At 43.2% G+C, this 21,929-nt stretch overlaps 1 protein-coding gene across 4 annotated transcripts in view; it reads left to right on the top strand.

The window, feature by feature from the left end:
- ZDHHC8 (zDHHC palmitoyltransferase 8) overlaps positions 1–21,929 on the top strand; it is a 94,664-nt gene that overhangs the window by 42,727 nt on the left and 30,008 nt on the right. For all 4 annotated transcript variants that reach the window (XR_016472048.1, XR_016472047.1, XM_031592780.2 and 1 more), the window contains exon 2: positions 21,187–21,308. Coding sequence is in view for 2 of the 4 variants with exons in the window: in XM_031592780.2 (XP_031448640.2) it covers positions 21,187–21,308 (122 nt within the window). In the remaining 2 variants the exon portion in view is untranslated. The remainder of the gene's footprint in view (positions 1–21,186; positions 21,309–21,929) is intronic.

Here is a 21,929-nt window from a genome sequence, read left to right as displayed (position 1 = left end):
GGTGATGCCTTAATCTTGGCACAGGTAGGGAGTGCATGTAGAGGCTTTTCAAGAGAGAAAAATGATAGAGAAAGGACAAACATCCATTGTCACAACAAATAGAGAAACTTGGACTTGGAGCTGCGTTTAACTGCATTGGGGTAAACAAGTTTTCCAGAACTGTGCATCAGACACTTCTGACAAACACAACATCTGTCCTAAAAAGATTTAATTAAGTGAAGTAAGCTCAGGATAAACTGATTTATATCAGTATCTGTAATAAACACGTTCTGCATAGTTAAGAAGTCTCCAAGGCTTTGGATAATCAACTGAAATCTCAATTAAGTTTAATCTCTGATAAGCATTTATCAGTAATTATAGACATTTAGTTGACTTGTAAGCAATCCTGTAAGATTACCAAAACCAATTTCTTGATTCACAGTTATTACTGCAGTCGAAACTTTTTTTTTTGCTTAAATATCCAGAGTGTGGTTACAAAAAAGTATTTCCTGGGAGTGGTTTTGCTGCTTGGGAAAAATCTCACGCAGGTGCAACTGATTAGAAAAGCCAGACTACTATTTTTTTTTTTTTGTAATGAGAAAAGCAAAAAAGAATCCAAAGAAGAGGCAGTGGTTTGTTGCCTTGCCAGCAAGGGAAGTCAAGAGGACTGCAAACTTGAACGGAAGTAGAATTTTGGAGGGAAAAAGCTATAGTCTGCTGTGAGATACACACAAAACTTTCTGGTTTACAGAACCAATAGTTTAAGAAGCCAACAGAAATATGCCAAGAAAAGCTTTCAGTCAGACAACCTAACCTGGTTACTGGGGAACGTTGCACTCTGTTGTGGAGGAGCTGACAATGGATAAAAGTCATCTGCCATGCAAGAAGATTTGCTCTGCTATGACCAATTTCAACTGCAGCAGCCAACACCGGTTCCTCAGATTGAATGACATTGGTGCCACAAGGATAATGACCTTCTTCAGCTGAGAGGAACAGAGCTGGGTGAGTGGTTATTTTGGCAAATTCTCCTAGCTGCATCCCCGCCCTCAATCTGACAGTACAACACTGATGTATTCCTCTTCTCTTCTAGGAATGAGAATTTGGCATCCAGCGAGAAGGTAAGCAGCTTATTTAGTTATAATAAATTCCACATCCGTTCCAAAAAGATCTTTTCAATCTGAAATTGAAGTAAGTCTCAACTAATTTCTCATGCAAAGGATTCTGCTCAAGTGTTTCTTTTCTGTTTTGTTTCAATTTAATACCTTATGTACATGCAGAATATAATGAGCTACTCTTTTGTCTCCCTGGCTAAGGAGAATTCATTGTGTATTTTTGCTTTGCCCCACTATTTTGAGGAATTCATTTCACCTACCAAAATGATTACACGTCCATTAGTCCAACGTCCACCTCCTTACCACTGTTATATATACTGGATAAATTGAAGCCACACTATCTCAGTTATGTGTTTCTGTGACACACCAAAATGTTTGGTAGGATTGTAACTGTAGATGGAACTGAGAAGTATTTTATAGTTGAGCAAATAAAGCAACCAGTCTGCCCCTGCTGCCTCCTCCCCTCACCATCCTTAAATCCACTGCAAACTGCGTATAACCATTATTTGATCTTTTCCTACAGCATCCATAGGAGCCTGCTGAAGCAGCCACCTGGAGCAGTCCTCTCAGCACTTTCAACCTGTAGCCTTGTGTGCCTCATCTCTGAATCACTGCTGCCTTTGGGCTTTCTCCTGGCCCTGAGTTGATCTGCTCGCTGTTAAACGTTTTCCCATTTGGTTTTGGCTCCACGCTGGATTTCTGCTGGACCCTGAAAGCAGTGAATAGTTGTGAAGGAAAATGATGCAATTGAAGCAGAATACAATTTGAAGAGCCCTCCACGTGGAGCTGCTGAATACTGAAAGCCTCCCTTCAGCATCCATGGTTCCTTAGTTACTTCAGTGCCCCGGTATGCAGAGCTGGCCTCCTTGGCTCTGGTTTTGTCTCAGTTTATTTTCACTCCTCTTTCCTCAGACCTGTCATTCCTCCTCAGCTACTCTTCTTCCTCTCTGCCTCAGGTGCCATCTCCCTTCTGTGCAAAAAACCTGACTTTTAAATCACAGTTGCACTTTTTGCATTTTAGTGTTAAATTTCATTTTATTTTTAATGCAACCACACTGCATATCTTTTTGGGGTCACAGAAGCATGTTTGGTGTGTTTGTGGTCACTGCCAGGTTCTTCTCCAAACAGAACTGAAACCAGTATGTTGCTCTCTGTGCTAGACCCTTTCTAGCAGCTGGGTTTCTGCAGCTCCTCACAAAATGGATCCCTGATTAGGATTTTTGAATAGCTCAGTCAGTGAAAAAATGGCATTTTGAACAAGTTAGAGCTATTTTTAAATTGGGATAATATATGATGAAAAGTTTGGGTCTGAAGAAATATCAGTGACAACACGCTTCCGAAATTTTGGCCCAAAACATTGTCAACATGAGTATCACAATTATGAAGTTAATTGAACAAGAAGTTTTTTGTTTTTTTTTAATACTAGAAAAATTTTTGACAAAGATTGAAAATCGTGTTCGGAACGGTCATCCACAATGGTACAATTTTGGTTAATTTGCATGAAACAGAGGGCAGGTTCTTTGTTTTGGAATTGTTAAGCAGCAAGTTTGGAGCAGTTTGATCCTGAATAAGAAATTGAACATCAGAGCACACCTGTCCAGACAACATGAGTAAAAACCATCCTCTGTTCTCACTGTCACTGGTACAAACTGCAGTCCTGGTATGTCAGGCCTGTGGGGTGTGAATAGCCATCCTCTTTGTGCCATACATGGTACTCCCCTGGTGAGGATGCAGAAGCACTGCTTGGTGTGCCACCTGCAGTGCCTTCTGCTGTGCTGGGAGCTCTACAGACTTCAATAGTGTTAAAGTGAAGAGGAAAATGTACTTCATCTGGGCTATTCTGCATTACAGTGTTAGCAGCTGCATTTTCAGTATTTTGCAAATTTGGCTACGTGCTTTGTTGCTGCAGCTGCTGGCACCAAACAGAGAAGATAAGCATATATTAAGGCAGGGAAACAATTGTTGCTTCTGCTCCATTAAACTGGAACACATGATTAAAGTACCAATAGCTACTTTGTCTGAAGAACTCCATGCTTGAATGTTTTCCAAATCGTAAAACAAGACCAAAGATTTATAGTTTTGTCACGACTCATAAATCCAGATCTCCTCTTGTCCTTCTGCTCGGGATGGATGGCTTGTAGAGGAAATTGTGGTGGTTTGGTTAAGTCTGCATTTTTCAGCAGTCAGTCTTCTTATGTCAGACATGTAAGAAATATCTGTAATTGTTTGAGCAATTTGGCAGTTGCTTAAATCACATTTTCCCCTTTCAAAGTTGGAAATGTCCATGTGTAAATGAGGCTCACAATCCACATACCTCTTGTTGAATTAGACAAAGTATCTCTTGCTGTTACATCGCAACTCCTGCTGCAAGATAAGAGCAAGTTGTTACCTTGATGTAGTAAAGGAGAGCAGCTTGATGTTCTTCTCAAAGCGTGTACCTTTTTAGTATACTTTTCTAGAGTAAAATAAGACTCCTGACTGCTCATTATAAGAAATAAAGCTGGACGCGTTTTGAAGTGAGTCTTCTGAAAGCAGAATTTGGCAGATGGGCAGCAGTGGGAGATTTAAACTGATGTCTGGTGACCTTTGTAAAGCAAAGCAAATGATTGCTGCTTGCTAAAATTGTATTAGCGTTGGATGCTTCTGGTACGGACTGAGCAAATGAAATTTAAATGGCTGTCTGACAGTCAGCAAGCCTTACCTTTTGATTGAGTCTCCAAATGCCGTAGATAGGCCTCCAGGCAGAAGTTTGAGGCGCTGCTTTTTTTGATGACCACATGATTTAATACTTCCAGAAAGTGATTTTGTTCGTAGTAGAAAAGTGTGATGAGAAGAGGTAAAACCCTGAGTAAGGAGTTAAGATCAGTTCCTGCACGTTCCATTCCAGCATGGTGCATCCTCTGGTTGCCACCATACTTGTTTGAGCATCCTGGGGAAGTGGCTGTCTGCCTGTCTGCCACAAAGCAGGGGTGGCACCGCCGTGTACTCCGGCTCAGGAAGGACTGAACATAGCTGTAGCTGTCACCTTTTGCATGGCCCTTAGTAGGCAGAGGCAGAAGCAGGAAACAGGGCCTCAAGTGAAGCTGCTCCTGGCTCAAAAACTCCCCCACTGTCTTCACTATGGTACTACTGTAGCACCATGAAAAACAGAAACACTGTTTTCTGGCAGTACTTTCTGCAGCCTCTTTTACTCTTGCTTTCCTCTGTTCCTCTTTCTGTCCTCTTTGCTTCTTCTTTGCTGCTCTCTTCTACATTCAGTCACTCCTTCTGATTTCCCTTATTATCCCTTTAAACACTTAATCCAAGGTCGTCTGTTTTAACGACTCCTTTTCCTTTACTCCCTGGGAAACATCTGCATTCTTCTTATTCTCTTCCCATGGCTTTTTTATATGGCATCAGCAACACATTTTAGCGGGCTGTGAGCCTCCCTGTGCTGCCAGCCAAGCAAGTCCCTGCGAGCAGCAGGCTGGCCAGCATCACCTGCGTGATTCCCCTCTGGGATGTTCCTGGTGGCTGCTGCCATGCTCAGTGCAGCATGTCCCAGTTTCTGTGCATGTGCTGGGGTTACAAGAAGGGCTGGCATAGAAATCAATCTGGCATCTTCCACAGCTCTACTTGTTATTTTTTTTTCCCTCATGAAGGAATATAAGTATCAATTTCAGGAAAATTAACCCATGTGGAACAATTTTTTTTTAACATCTGTGGAGGAATACAGGATAGCATTTTCCTTGCAAGTCTATCTGGACCGTTTCAGGAAGCTGCACGGAGTAAGCTGGGGCTGATTGGCAGCTGTCAGCCACTGGTTATACATGTTCAGTGTTTTTTTAGGCAGGATGAACTGCCGGCTGCAGCTCTCTGGGATGTAGCAGGAGGCAGGGCAGCATTTTCATTTAATTGCTTGTGGAGATAGCTGCAGGATTGTGGTGTCAAAATATTGCTAGGTCTCCGGGGATTTCTTGTCATTTTGTTGCCACAATAAGGTCATAGTTGTCACAGTGGCTTAGTGCAGCCACAGAATATGTGTACGATTATTTATGCAACCTGAAAATGTAGTGCAGTAATAAAATGCAGTGTTGATGTGTCTGTGATTCTCATTCATTTGCGTCTTCTAATGCTTCTTTTGTCCTCTGCAGTATTATTTAAATGCTTATTTTTCATGTTTGAGATTTATGAAGATGTTAAAATGTTATATTCTATCAGAGTGGCTGTATTTTGCAATATCTTAAATATGATTCTGCTTGTGGGTTTCTGTCTCTCAGCCATCTTTATTACCTAGACATTTCAGTTTGATGAATCCATATTTATAAGGAATTTGTTCCACAGCAGATCTGCCATTGGATTGTTAATACCAACATGACAGGCAGCCTGCAAACGAGGTGTGAAGCATATCTAGGCAGTTTCCACTTGAGTTTTCTCGACTGTCCTAAAGCCTGGCCAGTCCGTGTTGTGGAGCATTTGCAAAGTGATGTGAACACAGTGCAGAGGTACTGATGAATTACAGGAGAGCAAACACTGGAGATAAAAATGGGGTTGCTTGGTCTCCACCCCTCGCCAGAGCTGGCTTTGCTTGAGAATGGAAGGGTTTCTGCCTTTCTGTGTCACAGGAGATCCTATTCAGGTTTGTGTTTTCTACACACATAATGTTAGCCTTTAGCAGGAGTGGATTTTTTCAGCAGAAATGAGCTTAGTTGCTTAACGTGCAAAAAATCCTTTATCTTGTAGTTTTGAAGTCCCTTTACCCACACTGTAATCTTTGTGTCTTTCCTCTTGTCTCCTGTGAGATGGTGCAGTTCAAGTGTCAGGGTTGAATCAGAAGAGCTCTTACCCTGTGAACAATACGAACAATGCTCCAATTACTCTCTCGCCTGTATGTGAAAGATTAGACCATGAACCCTTAGCTGGAAACACCCCTGGCAGGTTGCTAACATGCACAGACTTGCTGGCCCAAGCAGAATTGCTTACATTAGTAAAAAAGTCAATGTGAACTTGCTGTACCACTAACCAAAGTCATAGCACTGCAGCCATTGCAGGGCATGGTTGGAGTAGCTTTCCTGATGCTTCTTTGTGCTTTTATTATTTGCATTTGTCATATCTTCAGTGCATCTCACTTCTGCCTTTGTTTTTGTTTAGTTTTGTTCATCTGTTATGACATGTTATGTTATGACATATTTGAGAAATTCATGATTCTATGATTCTATAAGTTGCTGCTTTTTCTCCCAGAACTTAAACTGGAGATTTTTTGTAGGTGTTACAGAACAGGGATGAAATCTGAGCTCACGGAACTAATCTGTAAAACAAGAGTTAATCTAAGGCCAATCTGCTGATCCACATAGAGCAAGTATGTGCAATATTTTGTTGTCTATATCCACAAGAGGAAGCAAACATGCGAAAAAGATGAAGCCCAAATGTAGGATGACTGCAATCAGCCACTGTAGCTGCAAAGAATTTCCCAAGAAGGATGAACGTGATAATCACAGTCCAGCATGTTAACCTAAATGTTCTAATAAATGGATGTGCACAAAGCTAGCCTCTCTGATAAGGGGGAGATGGAGCTGAAAAACATCCCTGGAAATCTAGAGGACTTTTAAGGTGAATAGGAGATGGAAGAGAAAAATGTGCTTTTCAGGCTGTAATGAAAGATGGCTTTGGAGGAGGTGTGCGTGCCAGGAGCCTGAGGCAGGAAGCGGAAGGTAGAGAATTCAATGTCTTTGAACACTGACAAATCTCCTGGCTGTGCTTATGGTCTGACAGCATCTCCTCACTGACTGCATCAACATGAGGGTTATTCATCACTTCTGTAGCTTCATCACATTAGGTAACGCTCACACCCTTTCTATCCTTACGCATTTTTGCCTGCCTGGGGAGCTGAAGAACAGCTTCGTAGAATTACTTCATCGGGAAAGTGCACAAACACGCGTGTCATACTCTGTTCAGATTATGTGATTTATGTCTCAGAACCACTGTTGTGTTCATCTGCCGCAACCATTTTAAGCCTGAGTTGTTGATTTCAGAGACTGCTATTTTGCTATCCATCATCAGAGGTTTGGTCAAAGGTTTCTTCTGATCAAAATATTTGTCTTTGCAATACTCGCAGTGAGACATCCCCGTGCGCCCTTTGATGCAGTGTAGGAATGGCTGGAAGTAATAACACACATACAATTAGAGAGGTTTTCATACAGTGTGTTTTGGGAAGCTGTGGTATCTTTAGCAGTTTTGCCATCACTCTTGTTAGGAGACAGCCAAATACAACACAGAGTTTCTTTCTAAAAGCTTATTTTATAAGAAGCATAATTCATCACACTGATCCACTGCTCTCACATTTGATGAGTAGACCATCAGCAACCAAACCAAAGTAAGGGATCAGAGGCATTAGAATCTTTGGGTTTGCATTTCTTCACTAAATGTTGTTGTGTGCAGATCTTGGTGGTGGTTTTGCTGGTGACACAAGTTACGTTGGTCATTCACATACAGCTGGTAGCATTTGGGAGCAGGGAGGACCATTCAGTACTTACACTGTTAAGGTCTATGAATATACTTTGTATCTAAGGTGATGATATTTTGTGGTTGAACTAAAGGATGATGGAAAGAGTGGTGGGATCCTCCTGCTCAAGGTACAGTTTCTGCCATGTTCCTTTAACAAGCTATGCACACGATGATAAAAAATCATTTAGAAATGCGTTCTGATTTGACCATGCTTATGAGCTTTCTTGTTTTAGCTGAGTAGATTTCTGTATCTGAATTTCCCTGAGGGAAATGGGGACTCTAAGCAGAGTTCAACTGAAATTTTAGCATTCAACATTTATAAAAATGGACATTGTGTAGCTGATCACAAAACTACACTTTATGCTAGAGTGCAGGTACCTGAGACTTTGGCATAACTAACACAGTCTCCTATGCAAATATTCATAGTGGAGAAACAATTAATCCCTTTCCAAAGGGTCGGTGCAAATCTTTCAATGGCGTATAAGCCTGCTTTTGTGGGAGCAGGTGTTTAGCAAGCTCTGAGGACTGACACTTGCAAATATCTTGAAATCAAATTTTGTAACTATTATAAATTAGCTGTAAATTCTGTATGCTGTGAATGTAGCAGTGTATTACATGGCACGTGAACACTCCGTACGAGCAGAAATTCTGTACGGTCATCTCAGTCTGGAGCAGGACTGCATCAGCTTTAAGCTGGGGTATGACAAAGCTGTAACTGATGGTTTCCAGGTCTTCTTGCCAAGCTGCCCATTTTGATCAGTCGTAGCGAGAGACCCTCATTGTATAAAAATCCTTTTGTTGAAGACAGCAGACAGGTTCTGTTCTGTCCTCAGAGACAGCGGCATGGTGCCAGCAGCAGCAGCCAGCGATCCAAAGTGTTGTGTTTAATCACAAGATTATTTTTTCTTTTTATTGTCTTTTCCTTTCAATATCACCAAGCATGACATGTTGTAAAACAGTAACACCAGTTGAACAAGGGTTGGCTAGCGTCTCTGAGCCCCCTGGCTATGTTGATAGCAAAAATGAACATTTGGCTTGATGCTCTGCCAATAGAGACTCCCAAGAAACCGGAGTGGGAAAACACACTTGTCAATGGATGGGCCACGCGCCTGGTGAAGGGGAGGCAAGAGGCACCTGGGTGTCAGATCTGCAGTTAGGGATCACTTTCCTTATTTCTCACATGTTTTCAATGCTGACTGAGTGTGTCAGATACCTGAGCTTTCAAGTGCTGGATCCAATCCATTAATGGTCTGTGGTTCTCTTAGATGTCATTTATTTTAGTCCAGGCTGGGTGTATGCAAGTTAGTTTATAAAAAGAGATGGCAGTTGATCCAGATCAAGTTAAAGATGTACTCATCTTTCTGAACACAATGACTGCAAGAGGATGTGCTTTGCACTGAATCATATAAGAAAAATTAGTTGTTTTTTTTCCCCAAAGGATGACGATCGATTCAGACCGTCTGCAGCTGTGACTGGGTGAGCATCCCAGTGTTCTCTGCCATGATGCAGAAATCTGATCGGAGGCAGAAGGATTTGTGGGGAAGAAAAATATCAGCAAACAACTGTGTTTATTCATCTTTGTTGAAGGGAGTGCTGGCAGTGTTTGTATGGCAGAGTTTGGTCTGGATGTAAGAACGGATCGTTCTGCTTGGCAGGGTGGGGAATGTGAACTTCCAGAACCTGTTGTTTGAGGGATTATTAATTATATTGAAACTACAGATATGATCTCCTCTATCTACAATCTATCCTGTAAACTATGAATTTTATGTGCTTTAAGGTCACTGCTGCTAAAGACAAATGGTAGAACTTTACAGTATATGGGGGAAGATAAGTGTACCCTCAAGGCAGTGTTTCTTTAGATTAAGATTTGTGAGGTGGAATAGTTTTACTGGTATCTTCATCTCAGAGGTACAGATTTGTGTGTGCTCTTTTTAGCCGAAGTTGCATTTTATCAGTTTTTCACAGTCAGTAGAAGGGGCAAGCAATTATCAGTTAATCTACACTATGAATAACTTGTCTGCTAAAGCATCAAGAACCGCTGCATGGCACAGCTTGATGCTGGTGCTGGTTTGTCAAGGTTGAATTCCCTTGAGAGCAGTTTCAGGTTACTGTCTTGGCTTGCAGTTGGCTTTAATACCCATTTTACGGGGCTGGTTCTGTCATTATTATCTTCTACTAAAAATACTTCTGCAGTGAAACTGTTCTATGGTTGATACTCTTTTGAGAAAAGATTACGAGAACTCAAGAGTAAAATGCACAAGTGCTTCTTGTGCACTGTGCTGCCATGGTTGTATGTCACTTTTCAAACAGACACTGTGTGGCAGCTCCCAGGGAAGCAGCCTTGTATGTCTCAAGGATTGAAATGTAAACCTGACACTTCTTCCCACCTACCTGTGCTTGCAGACCTGGGAGGGCTGGGACTGGACATGGTTATGCATTTATGTAAATATAAGGTATTGAATAGAGATTGCAGGAAGAAACTGTAAGCAAACAGAGCAAACAGCTGTCTTTGCAAATTTAGTATTTATAGCAGAGTTCAGATGCCTTGTTGTTTAGAGTATTATTTGCCTTGGGCACTGGCATACACACTCACATTGGCTTAGGCAGTCGCGTTGGCTGAAAAGAATTCCCTCACTGCCTTTTCCACACAAGAGATGAATAAGTAGATAACAGCAACAGTTGGCTTTTCTGATCTGGCCTTGACATGTGTCCCAGACGACTTCTTCAGTGTCCAGCTCAGTTCTTTTCTATGGCTGCAGTGCTCCACCCCTGATTTACCGTCACTGCCACTTATGCCCCACAGGGGCTTCATCCTCAGCTTGCTTTAAAAGATTCCTGTTGGGTAGCATGTACGTTCTTTATACATGGGGAACGTTTCTTATCCATCAATAGTGTGCAGAGTCTTCTGGAGTTACTAGACAGCTCCACTGAAGGAGAAAAGCTCAAGCAAAAGTTGTGTGAATTATGTGAGGATGTGAAGACTGTTGGACTAGAGATGATCTTATAGGTCGTTTCCAACCTTGTGATTCTATGATTCTATGTCTTTTTGATATCCAAGAGCCCAAAACCTTGCTTGACACACTTACTGGTTTCTGAACAGAATCTATCAGCTGTCCCAGAGCTGCTCTGCAGAAGTGGCTGCAGGGCAGGTGATGCTGGTGACTCACTTGGAGTTAGGGGAGATGGTGAGGAATCTTCTACAGAGCAGAAGGTGTGCAGCAGTTTACTAGAAGGGTTGCTTCAGTGACTGAAATGAAAATACTTCTGTGTGTTTGGCTAAACAGATGACAGGATCTGCACTGCAGATACAGGAAGGTTCTTTCAGCACAATGTAGCAGTGATAACTGATTGACTAAAATGTGACAGTACAGAAACTGAAAATGGAGGGAAGGTACAGTGCTGTTTCTTTGCCTTTCACTGAATACACTGAGAATGCCATCATTACTGAAAGAAAAAAAGAAAAAATAGTAAAATACGCCTTTTCTATTCAGTGGGGAAAAAAAGTGGTCAGTGAAAAATTCAGAAATTTCCCAAACTCAGAATTTGCCGGAGAAATAATGAGCAAATGAATGTCATTTCTGATCAACCCTGTGGATCCAGATGCAGCTCTTATCTTGCCTGTTTGCCTGTGCCGGTTTCTGTGCAGTCACGCTGCGGCTGCAGTGGATGTGAGGGCAGCTGCAGCTGTGTGTCATCATGCCTGCATGCACCACAAGGTGCGGCGTTACAGGTAGCGTCCAGCGCAACAAACGGCAGGCAAGAATTCAAAAATGTTCAGTTGTTTTGTTCAGCCAACAAATTCACTGCATTCTAATAATTGAACAGCAAATGTCCTTGTCAAACAGAGGTCAGAGAACAAATCTTGCTTTTCTCTGCCTGCAAACCAGCGTAGCTCAGTCACCGATTCCTAAATGCTTGGGTCTGTACCTGGGGGCTGAGGCTGGTTCAGGACCAGTGGCACAGCCACTCCAGGATGGCATTGCCACGCACTGTGCCTTTGTGGGACAGCTGCAAATCATTTACTCTGAGTCACAGTTTAGGAACCCTTAATCCAAAACGAATGCTATAAATCGTCCCCTGTGGACCCAGCGAAGTCAACCGAGCTGAAGACAGATGGGAAATTACAGCAATTTGCAAGAGAGATGTTTCAGAGTGGTTCTGCCTTTCGTGATCTGTGCTCAGGGCGGGAGGCTGAGGTTTTGCTGTGTTGTAGGCTGCTCAGTGCTGTGTGCTGTGTGTGCACGGTGGGCTGGAGGAAACACCAGTCACGAGTCCTTTAGCCCCTCACTGCGGGCTTTCTTCTGTTTGAGGGGAGCTGAGCACTTTAAGTTATTTCTTTGTCTCTGGCTGTGCTGTTGTGAATGAGCAGCACAAGATGATACGTAATCTGAACAACTCCATGCCTGCGTGTTTGCGAAGGCGTGCTTAGAATTGAGTCGAAACAAAATCCTGGTAGAAGCGGATCTGTTCTTCGCAGCCCTCCCAGCACTGCTGGCAGCACAGCCGCGGCCTGCAGAGGTGGGTGCTGCCCTGCACCCGGCTGAGTGCCGCAGGGCTGCGGGCAGGCGCTCCCTGGGCCGACTCAGGGCCGTTTCTGGAGCTGTTACAGCGCTCTGGGTTCACAGTAACCCCGTGTTGTGCTGCTGCACTGGTGAAGTTCGTGGCAGGGTTCTGCTTTCTTGACATCTGTTGCTGTTCAGAGTGAGAATACTTCTATTTTCTCTTGAGCTGTGTGTGCTGTACCTCTAGGATAACCATCTCATGATCTCAGGCCTTTTTTTTTTCCATGACATTCACAAAATGTCCTTGAGAAACGAAAGCTATGGTTATGTGAATTCGAGAGATGCAGGAAACACTGAAGGAGGTGCCGCGTATCAATTGCCAGAGACCACAGGCAGATATATTTCCTCGCCTGGTACAACCTAGCACTTCTACTTTTCTTTTTAGTAGCACTTCTACTTTTCTTCTTTGGAAGGAGGGCTGTTTTCTGTATAGCCTTTGCAAGTGGTGAGTTTTGCAATTCAGAAATACTAACAAGCCTTAAGTGTCTTTTATCTCAGTGAAGATGAAAGCTGCTGTTCCTGGCTGGAAGGGGCACGTTCAGCACACAGCCGCCTGGCGGCCCTGGGACTGCGGGCTGCCTGCAGCCCTGGGGAGGGGGGCGAGGAAGCAGCACCCACTTCATGCTTTAAAGAGCCAACAGAGGGTTAAAGTGCCTGCGTGGGCAGCACTTTGTTTTGGGGAGAAACAGAGAAAATCCAAACAATTTCAAAAATCAAAGTAAGTAATGCGAAAAGTAAACAGTGGCTGCTCCCCTGTGATCTGCAGCTCCACGCTTCCCCTGGCCTGTCTGGTATTGAAGAGGAATGTCAAAGTATCCCAGAGCTGTAGGCATTGTCTACTGTAAGCCAAAACCACTTTGCTTGTGGCATGTGATTTCAGGAAATGCTGGAAGGAGAGAAGAAGAGGAGGAGGAATAAGGGGTTAATTCAGAACAGCTCAAGCAGTTCATTATTTCCATTGTGCTGTATTAGCTGTTTAACAAGAAGTAAATATTCATATTTTCCTGAGGAGTAAAATGGGGCAAAAAAACAAAAACAAAAAAACACCAACCAACCAAACAACAAACAAACAAAACAAACAAACAAAAAACAAAACCCAAACCCAAGTGGATGAACTTGAGCAAAGTTCTGGAATAAGGGTGTTTTTTTTTAAAGTACACATAGAAATGCCATTGCTATTGGAAGTGGTGGAAGAACTCCACAGACACAACATCATCCCACAGTTCAGATCTGTATCCAAACCTCTTGCTTGTCAGTTTGGCCTGGAAATTTCTCAACACTTAAATCATAAGATGCTTGATGCTTCTCATTCTGGTCCCAGCTGGGAATCTGGAAAGTATAATGCGTACGCTGAGTATTCACTTTGATTCTTGGAAATAGGAACAAGTTTTTTGGCTTTTTTTTTTAATCTTTTTTTTTTTTTTCCTGAATTGATCTGCCTGTAGCATATTGTTAGCAGATGGTGACACATATGCCATTTGCATACTCTTCTATTTTGGTGCAGGAGCTGCTAATTGTCCTGTTTTGGCTCAGGAGTATATTAAGTGTATTAAGCGTCTCTAATGCATCTCAGGTAATTACAATCCTGACTTGTGTTGCTGAATTATGGCAACATAGTTGGAAGATTTTTGATGCATTCAGGTCCAGTGCACAATTACACCTCCTCTGATAACTTTGTGGTTCTTTCGAATAAACATCCCCCCATATCACAAACCCATAGACTTTTAGTGAAATCTGAGATATTAACAAGGAAAATGACAAAACAGCTACCCAGCATCCACTGCAGTATATGAACAAGGTGCTCTCTGTCTTTGGGAGGAGGTGGTGCTTAGAGTAGAGCAAACAATGCACAAATTATTTTCACATCATGGCTGCCTCTGAGGTTCCCCACCTCTGTGCACTTCAGAATGCATTGACAAGAAATAAATCTGTATTCCAGGTTGAATCCCATTTTCCTGTCTCTGTAATCAAGATTATATCTCTTAGGATGTTTTCCAAGCCAAGTAATTTTGTTTTCTGTCAACCTGAATTGTATACCTGTGCACCAAACCAAATTTTGAAACACTCCCTTAATGCCTTTCTCATGCTGCCAGAAACATTTAGACCTAAGATGCTGCTGCCGTGTTTCATCACTTAGATAAAAAGCCAGTTAATATGATAGTCATTATGTATTTTAGTTTTTCATTGCTCCTCCAAAGCATTTTTGTCTTTGCCAGGTGCTGTAATAAGGTTTTACCTGCAGGAGAAGCTGCCCCCAGAAGCCTGCCCTAATGCTGTTAGGTGAGCAGGGGCATTGCTGTGTGTGTAGACAGAAGCTCAGGACTCAGGCTTGGCTTGTGCTGCTAAAACTGGAAACCTGTAATCTAAGCCGAGGGACACCGTTGTTTAATTGTTTGTGAAGAGTCTGATTCTGCTTCTGTCTTAGTGGCTCTCTGGTTGCTGATTCAGAAGTGCCTGAGGGATGTCCTGCATGAGCAGCAGTAGCACCATGGGCTTTTGCTACACGAGGACTCGCATTTTGCTGCTGAGCCTCTTAATCTGCTGCAGGATAATGAGAGGGAGACAAGAAGAAATAGAGCCTGAAAGTTATTTAGTGATTTTTTGGGAGACTCAAGGAAGGAGAACAGCTCTATATAAAGAGAAGATAGGCTTCTAATAGAGAGGTGCAGAAAAAGGCTGTTCAGACACTGCTGCTCCCTCCCAAAACTAGAAGGTAGAGTAGAGATGATATTACTGGGAAAGGGTAAAGATGATGAGAACAGCTGGTGTTTCATGTTTCTTCATCTTGGTGAATGCAGGTGGAAGAATGCATTTTATTCTGTAACTGTTCCACTGCAGTGAGCAATGTCGCTTTGTTTCATTACTGATATTGAACCCTTGGTTTTGGTTTTAACCTTTGCTTTTTTGGTTTTAACACATAACTCTTTCTTTCAGTATAATCCTATAAGTTTGCTTACTGGTTTGTGTGTCCCATCACCCTCTGCTGGAAGGAACAAGATTTTTTCAGCTGTGGCTTTGTGCCCCAGGCAGCTGGAGTCCTGCAGCAGAAGCAGGCTGTACGCTGGTGTGGGAGAGGCCCAGTTCTGCCCTGCTGTTACTGGCATCCGTCCGGCGGAGAAAAGAGTGGAGTATTGAGGTTTAGTGTATAAAATGCTGTTTAGTTTCAGGACAGTGCATGGCCGGGTGAGATGGTGAGCATAGGGTCTGTGATAGCAGGGTGCTGAACTAGATGCCTTGTCCTATTCTGTTTTGTTACCTTGACCACCGTTGTTAGGTCTGTAGATTTGAGGATTAATAGTGTTGCCAAAATAGACTGACTCACTGATGGTTCTCCTCTGATGTCCTGCCTGGAAAGGTGGCTGGTACTGGCTGCTGGCTTGGGAAGGGGTAAACGCCCCGAAGCAGGTAGCCAGAGGGAGCTTTCTTCCTCAGAATGGTTTCTTTTCTAGATGAAAACATAGAGCTTGTCTGTCATTTTTATTTTCTTACATCTCCTGCCCAAGTAATTTTTTTCCTAAATTCTTCATATCTTAAGGCCGCTTTATACCAACCATGTAAATACTCTTTTTCAGTGTAAAATGTCGTGCTCCCAGTTCACATTTCCATAAAACTGCTTTGGGAGGGTATCCCAGAGAGAACTTACAGATGAGATTCTAAGATAGGCTTTTGTTTTATTATTATGTGTCTGTTCGTGTATCTGATATATGAGAATGTTTATACTCTTCACTTTATCTTCTTTATCTCTTTGCTGTAGAGATACCTCTATGTCTTTGTTTTGTTCATCTCTTCTGTAGAATATGAAGTCTCTAATCTTTCTAGTTCATACAGGGAAACCTTTCAATACATGCTGTAATCCTGTCGCAGTGTCTAGAACTTTTCAGATGAGATCTCAGACAAGGACTGGCTTCCTTCCCCGCACAGGCGAGCTGTTGTACAGATGAAAGAACTTGCACCACAGCTCTGAAATGTTATTCAGGCCATGGACAGGTATTGTTTCCAGATTTCAAAGACAGTACATGATCCAGACAAGACTGCAAGAATCTCTGGTCTTAATTAGCTGTACGTTTCCCGAACAGCTCTCTCAAGTCATGGCAGAAATGTAATGGCCTCTCAGGATTTTCATTCCCCTCCTTTGCACAAGGCACTCTAATGGCCCCAGCATTGCAAAGAGCAGCTTTGTGCTGTAAAGTCACTTTGGATGTGTACCCTGTAAGAACATGTCCAGATTCCGGGTCCATCTGTCTCCACTGGGATGACTGTATGGCTTTTGGACCTGAAGATGATGGTGTTATGGTTGTCCCTGTGGTCATGTCACTCAGTGTTGGCTATTGGTACTGTTCCTATTCCATATTTCTTCCTCATCAGTTCACATGACAGTAATGTCTTTTCTTAGATATTTAGAGACACTTAAAAAGGGAGAAAAGGAACATGCTTCAGAGCTTTCAAGTAGCTTTGTGGAAAAGGTAGAGTATATTTTATTTTGGGAGTGATATATAGCCCAGATAAGACTTTTCACCAAGAACCATTATATCTCCAGTTGAATTTTTAATTGATTTAGCTCCTCTGATCTGTACTTTGCCAGACATGAACCACTCACCTTTGGACTGAGTCCAGGGTGTAATGGAAAGTTCGCTGAAACCTCATCAGCTTTTGTTAAACCTGAGTGAATTTCAGCCCAGCACATTTCTTGTGAATAATTAAACAGTTAAGCAGCTGATGGATTTGAACCTCTGGCTCCAGTCAGCTATATTTCACAAGGAATGGGCTCATGAAATTCACGGTGTTTTTTATGGATCTTCTTTTGGCCTCCTGTGATGGATAACTGCATCATCTGGCAACCCAGAGTGGATGTTTTTCCATCTCCCACTCATTACCAGCATGAGCTGCTCCATGTGGCACACTCCTCTCATCAGTTGCTGTTTCTCAGTGGTAAATTCTCCAGTATTTATTTTTCCTTTTCCCCTTTTTATGTAACATTCAGAGTTGTTATCCTTTACTTTAATATCACTTTCTATCAGTACAACTGCTGTAGTCACAGCGAGGGTGTAGTGCTATGGCAACAGTGTATTAGCTGCAGTCTTGCCAATGAGTAAGACACAGCACAGCAATCAGATGATTTATCAAAATCTGCTGTGGCCTGAGCTATCCCAGGACCTGCCTATCTCCTTCATGTTGGTTATGCTACTCAGATACGTTCTCTGCTGACAGTCTCCAGCGATGCCATTTTAAACCTGACTTAGCACCTTGCAAAATATTTTTAGATGTGCAATAATCACCCAGCTGTCTTTGGTAGTGAGCAAAAATGGAAAGCAAGCTTTTTTTTTTTTCTGTGACTTTTCCACAAAGGTACTTTCTGGGATTTCAGGGAAGAAGAGAACATATAAATGGAAGAAAATAAAAAAAACCCTCCTGGAGTGGAGCACATGAGAGATGTGTTGGATTTCCACTGCTAAAGGCTGCGAGCTGAAGGCTGCCCTCCCCCATGGGGTACCCTGAGCTCCAGCTGTGGTCGCAGGGTGCAGCCGTGCACCTCTGTCCCATGTACACAGCTGTGATGGGCACTGCAGCACCGTACGTTTGTTAAACCTTTGCTCAGATGTGGCAGAGATAAGAAATCCCTTACACAGATTTTACATATGCAAATGTAGATGCTCCTTGCCATCAGGGTTTGGCCAGAAGCTCCTAGAGAGGTATCAAGCAAGAGCAGGCTGCTGCAGATGTAAGGACACAGAACGTTTTCAGTGAGACTGGTACCAGTGCTTGGACAAACGATGGTTGCTTGTTGCCCACTCATACCTATTTAGTCTCCAGTTCTACTTGCATGCAGTGAATCAGTGAGTCTGTATTACTGTTGTCACTCCCCTAATAGTGCAGGAAGGTGATTTGAGTTAAAAGGTGCTTTATTTTTCGTGCTATAAGCCCGTGCCTTGTGATTTGAGTGGACATTGTTTTGTTGCATACCAGCATACTGAAGTCAATTATCAGGTGCTGCTGAACAGTTAAATGAGCTGTCCTTAGAGTCCTTCTTATTAGGTGTAAGTATTCCAAGTTTGGATGTCTGTATGCTTGAGGTTCCCACATCTTCCTCATCCCCTACACAGACAAACCATACCATCTCTCTGCTATGAAGAGGAGACCTGTAGACTCCAGCTGCACATTCTGCTCCATGCCTCTGGCTGCTCAGGAGCACCCAGCAAAAGAGCAGAAAGGATTATTTGTTGTTTAATTTAGCAGAGGAAGGCAGTTTGATGATGCGTGAGTTGGTCTGACACCTATCAAGTTTTGTGATCTTATTTGCTAATCTTTTTAACTTTCTGTTTTGTTAGGATAGAGTTTCAAGAGCAAATAGGATAAATGAGATTAAGTCTGTCACCCCAAATTACTCTCCTCTGAGTTACGAGCAGATTCACTCTGTCGAAGAAGTATAATTATGAGGAAAATGCTGCCTGTGTAATTGTGTGCTTCGTTCAGAAGAACTTGAGATCCGTAATTATCCGCAATGTGCCAGGGCAGCGCGTGCTGGCTCTTCATTTCAGCTCTAAACAAAACCATGGAAGATTTCTGTCCTGTGCACTTACAGAAGTAGCACAGAGCAGCACGGCTGGAATCGCAGTGTTATCCATCAGAGCTCCTGGGTCCACTGTGGGATCTAAATTAACTTAGAGCATCGATGCAGTGCCTTCGAGAAGTGCTGGTGTGGTTACCTGGAAGGTGGTTGTTGACTGTGGGGTGAGGAGCACCTCCTGTGTAGGGCAGCGTGTCTTTGGAGCTGTAGGTGCACCAGGTGAGGCAGGTGTAGCTGCTGGGACACAGGCGAGTCCCTGTGCATCCCATGCTGGTCCCATCACTTAACTTCTCCATGGGCATTGCCTTTGAGTTCTGCAATGATGGCAGTTCTGCAGCTGGTGCAGCGAGTGCACAGGGCTGTTCCTTTGGCTGTGTGATTCCGTGGTGAGATGAGTTGGTGACACAAAGGCCTGTTGAAAGCTTGGATTGGCCAGCAAACCAAAGAAAGCTTTGAATCCGTGTGGTGTTTGTCTGAATTCATAACAGCTTCCATTAAGAAAAGCCTATGAAAGGTTCATCTAGGTTTGTCCCAGAGATGAGTGTTATTGCTGCTGGGAGCAGCTTTCCCAGAGGAGGAAATGCACAACGTAGGCTCACCATAGGGCCTCTCTGGGCGTTTCTGCAGCTTCCTTCTCGGGGCAGAGTACAGAAGGTCAGATGCCAGTTTTGCCTGATGGGTTAGCAATGAAACCAGCCTGCCAGACATGGATTACAATTTTTGTTACTTCGGCTAAAACTGTGTGCGCGTTAGAGGAGAAGCATAGAGAGGATGCATCATGTTTTGTGAGTCCTATTAGCAGTCTGATTTTCTCTTTCAGACCATTTTGCAGTTATGAGTCAGGACTTGATCTCTCATCTGTTTTTATCGATCAGCCCAGTTTACAAATGAGGCCTCTTCTGACCCATCTAAAATTTTATGTAATATCTAATACTGCATAAACATTCTGGGAAGAAAAAATGGAAGGATGGTGCACAGACCTTCTGGCTAGTACGTACAGTGACTCACTCTGTCCTTCACTTCAGCTTCCGTGAAGTATTTTCAGACACAGTGTTTACCCATTAAATGAGCTGTTTAGTTTAGCTTAAGGCTCAAGTTTTTCATAGTATTCTGATGTATTTGTTGGGAACATGACAAAGGGAATAACAAATGAGAACATTAACTCTTCCTTACATTAATCATCTGAGGGAGTCTCTCATGTAATCTTTCTGTGAATTAGCAGCTATCTGTAAGAAAAAATCTCTTGCCTGCTCACAAAGAAATGGGAGAAAATGTGCTGTCCTTCTAATGCTGGCCACAAGAGCACACGTGTTTAACAGTGTCTCTTCAAGGTCGGTAACACCATTCTCAGCTGTTCAAAACAGCACATCAGTAGCACAAGCAGTGCGAATTAGATTTGGGAGAATGTTGGGTGTGCACTGTTGTTTTTTTTCTCTCTGCAGGCTTCAGCCTGGCAGACAGCCCGATTCAGCTGTAGATGTAACTCAGGCAAAATGTGATCCGGAGTGCGTGTGTTAATGCTTGGTTTGTGTGTGTGTGCAAGGTGCTGCTGCTGACTGGTTTGAGCAGTTTGCCAGGGTCCCTGCTGGCAGGGCAGGCGGGAACTGAAAGAGAAATAAGTTTGCTGTAGTGCTTAGCAGTGAGCTTTAGAGAGGCTGTAAATGGCTGAGTGAGTAAACGCTGCATTTTATTGGACCCAGTTACCTGTCTTGGTCCAGCCCTCCTCTGCAATGGGAAATGGTCTTTGCAGTTAGAGCAACTGTCCTGTAACTAACAGGCATTTCTCCGAGCTCTTTCCAAAGTTCCCTTGTTTCTCTCCTTGTCCTTTTGTCCTCCCCAGTTACGTGTGCTGAGTGTGCCGTGTCTTTCAGTGTTTTGGAACAGTACTCTCATGGCAGTTGCCATTCACTTTCTTTTCGGCATTCCCAGGTGCTGCAGCCACCAGCAAAGCTCGTGCTCCGACCAAATTCCCACCAGGGAGAGGTTTTGTGGTGTTGGTTTTGCTTGTCATTTAGAGTTGGAAACCACTCAGGAAGATTCTGGGGGACGTGAATGGCCTTTGCATTGTACTTGCTGTGGTGATCAAGGGTGCAAGAGTCCTGTTTTGCTTTCTGCCAGATGAGAACCGGGCACTGTCTGGAACCAGGCAGTGTACACGATAAACAGAAATGCAACAATAGAATGCAGCTTTTACACAGAGAAGCAAAATGCCAGGTTGCAAATAAAGCAATAGGGTTGCAAAGCCCCAGAAGCCGCGTGAGCAGCTGGAGCTTTCTGTGCTCTGGAACAAAGCATCTTTACAAAGGGCGGCTGCGGCGTGCTGTAAATTGCTGAAACTGGCAATTGAAATTTCTGATGTTAAATTGTGAATCTGGCTGAATGGCTGGTGGAGAGTGGATGAGACTACTTTTGTGATGGTGGCGAATGGGAAGAAATTCTCGATACAGCCAAAAGAGCCCTCACCTGTAACTTTTCTCCTCCACAGGTGCCCCTGGCTGACCAAAGCCATCTCCCCAGCCATCCCGGTGTACAATGGGCTCGTGTTCTTGTTTGTGCTGGCAAACTTCAGCATGGCTACTTTCATGGACCCTGGAGTTTTTCCACGAGGTAACAGAAAATGGGACTGGTGGATGCCCTCCCCCTTCTCTCCCCCTTTTCTTTTCTTTGATAATCTTTCTTGTAGATTTTTAATTTGTTTATGTGTTATCTTTTACCATCAGCTGGCAGTACAGTTGATGTAGTAGTGAAGAGCTTCTGAGACTTCCCAGCTTCTGAGCTGGGAGGTGTCAGTTGTCCTTGCACTCGCTGGGCTGGCAGTTGAGGGTACAGCGCTGTGCAGCATCGTTCTCCTTTGAGCAGCTCTCCTGACTGATGTGATTCCAGTTGCCATCCCTGTGTCATGCTGGCATGTTGGATTTAAGTTGCTGTCTTCACAATAGGAAGTTGAATGTAGTGGAGGGGAGAGGCTGAACTTTCTGAAACATCTTCATCAAAGCAAACTTTCCTTCCAAAAAGCCTTAAAACAAATGCGTAAGCATTGAATGCTAAAAAAGGTAATGATTAGCTTGCTTTAGAGTGTCTAAAAATGTATACATTTAAAAGATATCCCTGCTTGAATTAGTATGGATGCACAGCTGATTAAATAGGATAAAGATCGCTCTGCTCATGTAATGGGACACACAATGGAGCTCTCTCTTTTAACACAACTTAATGAGAGAATTATCACCT

The sequence above is a fragment of the Phasianus colchicus genome, chromosome 18, assembly GCF_987193195.1.
Source record: "Phasianus colchicus chromosome 18, bPhaCol1.hap1.1, whole genome shotgun sequence".
Classification (NCBI taxonomy): domain Eukaryota; kingdom Metazoa; phylum Chordata; class Aves; order Galliformes; family Phasianidae; genus Phasianus; species Phasianus colchicus.
The sequence above is the reverse complement of the archived record's forward strand: the minus strand, read 5'-3'. Positions and strand labels throughout refer to the sequence as shown.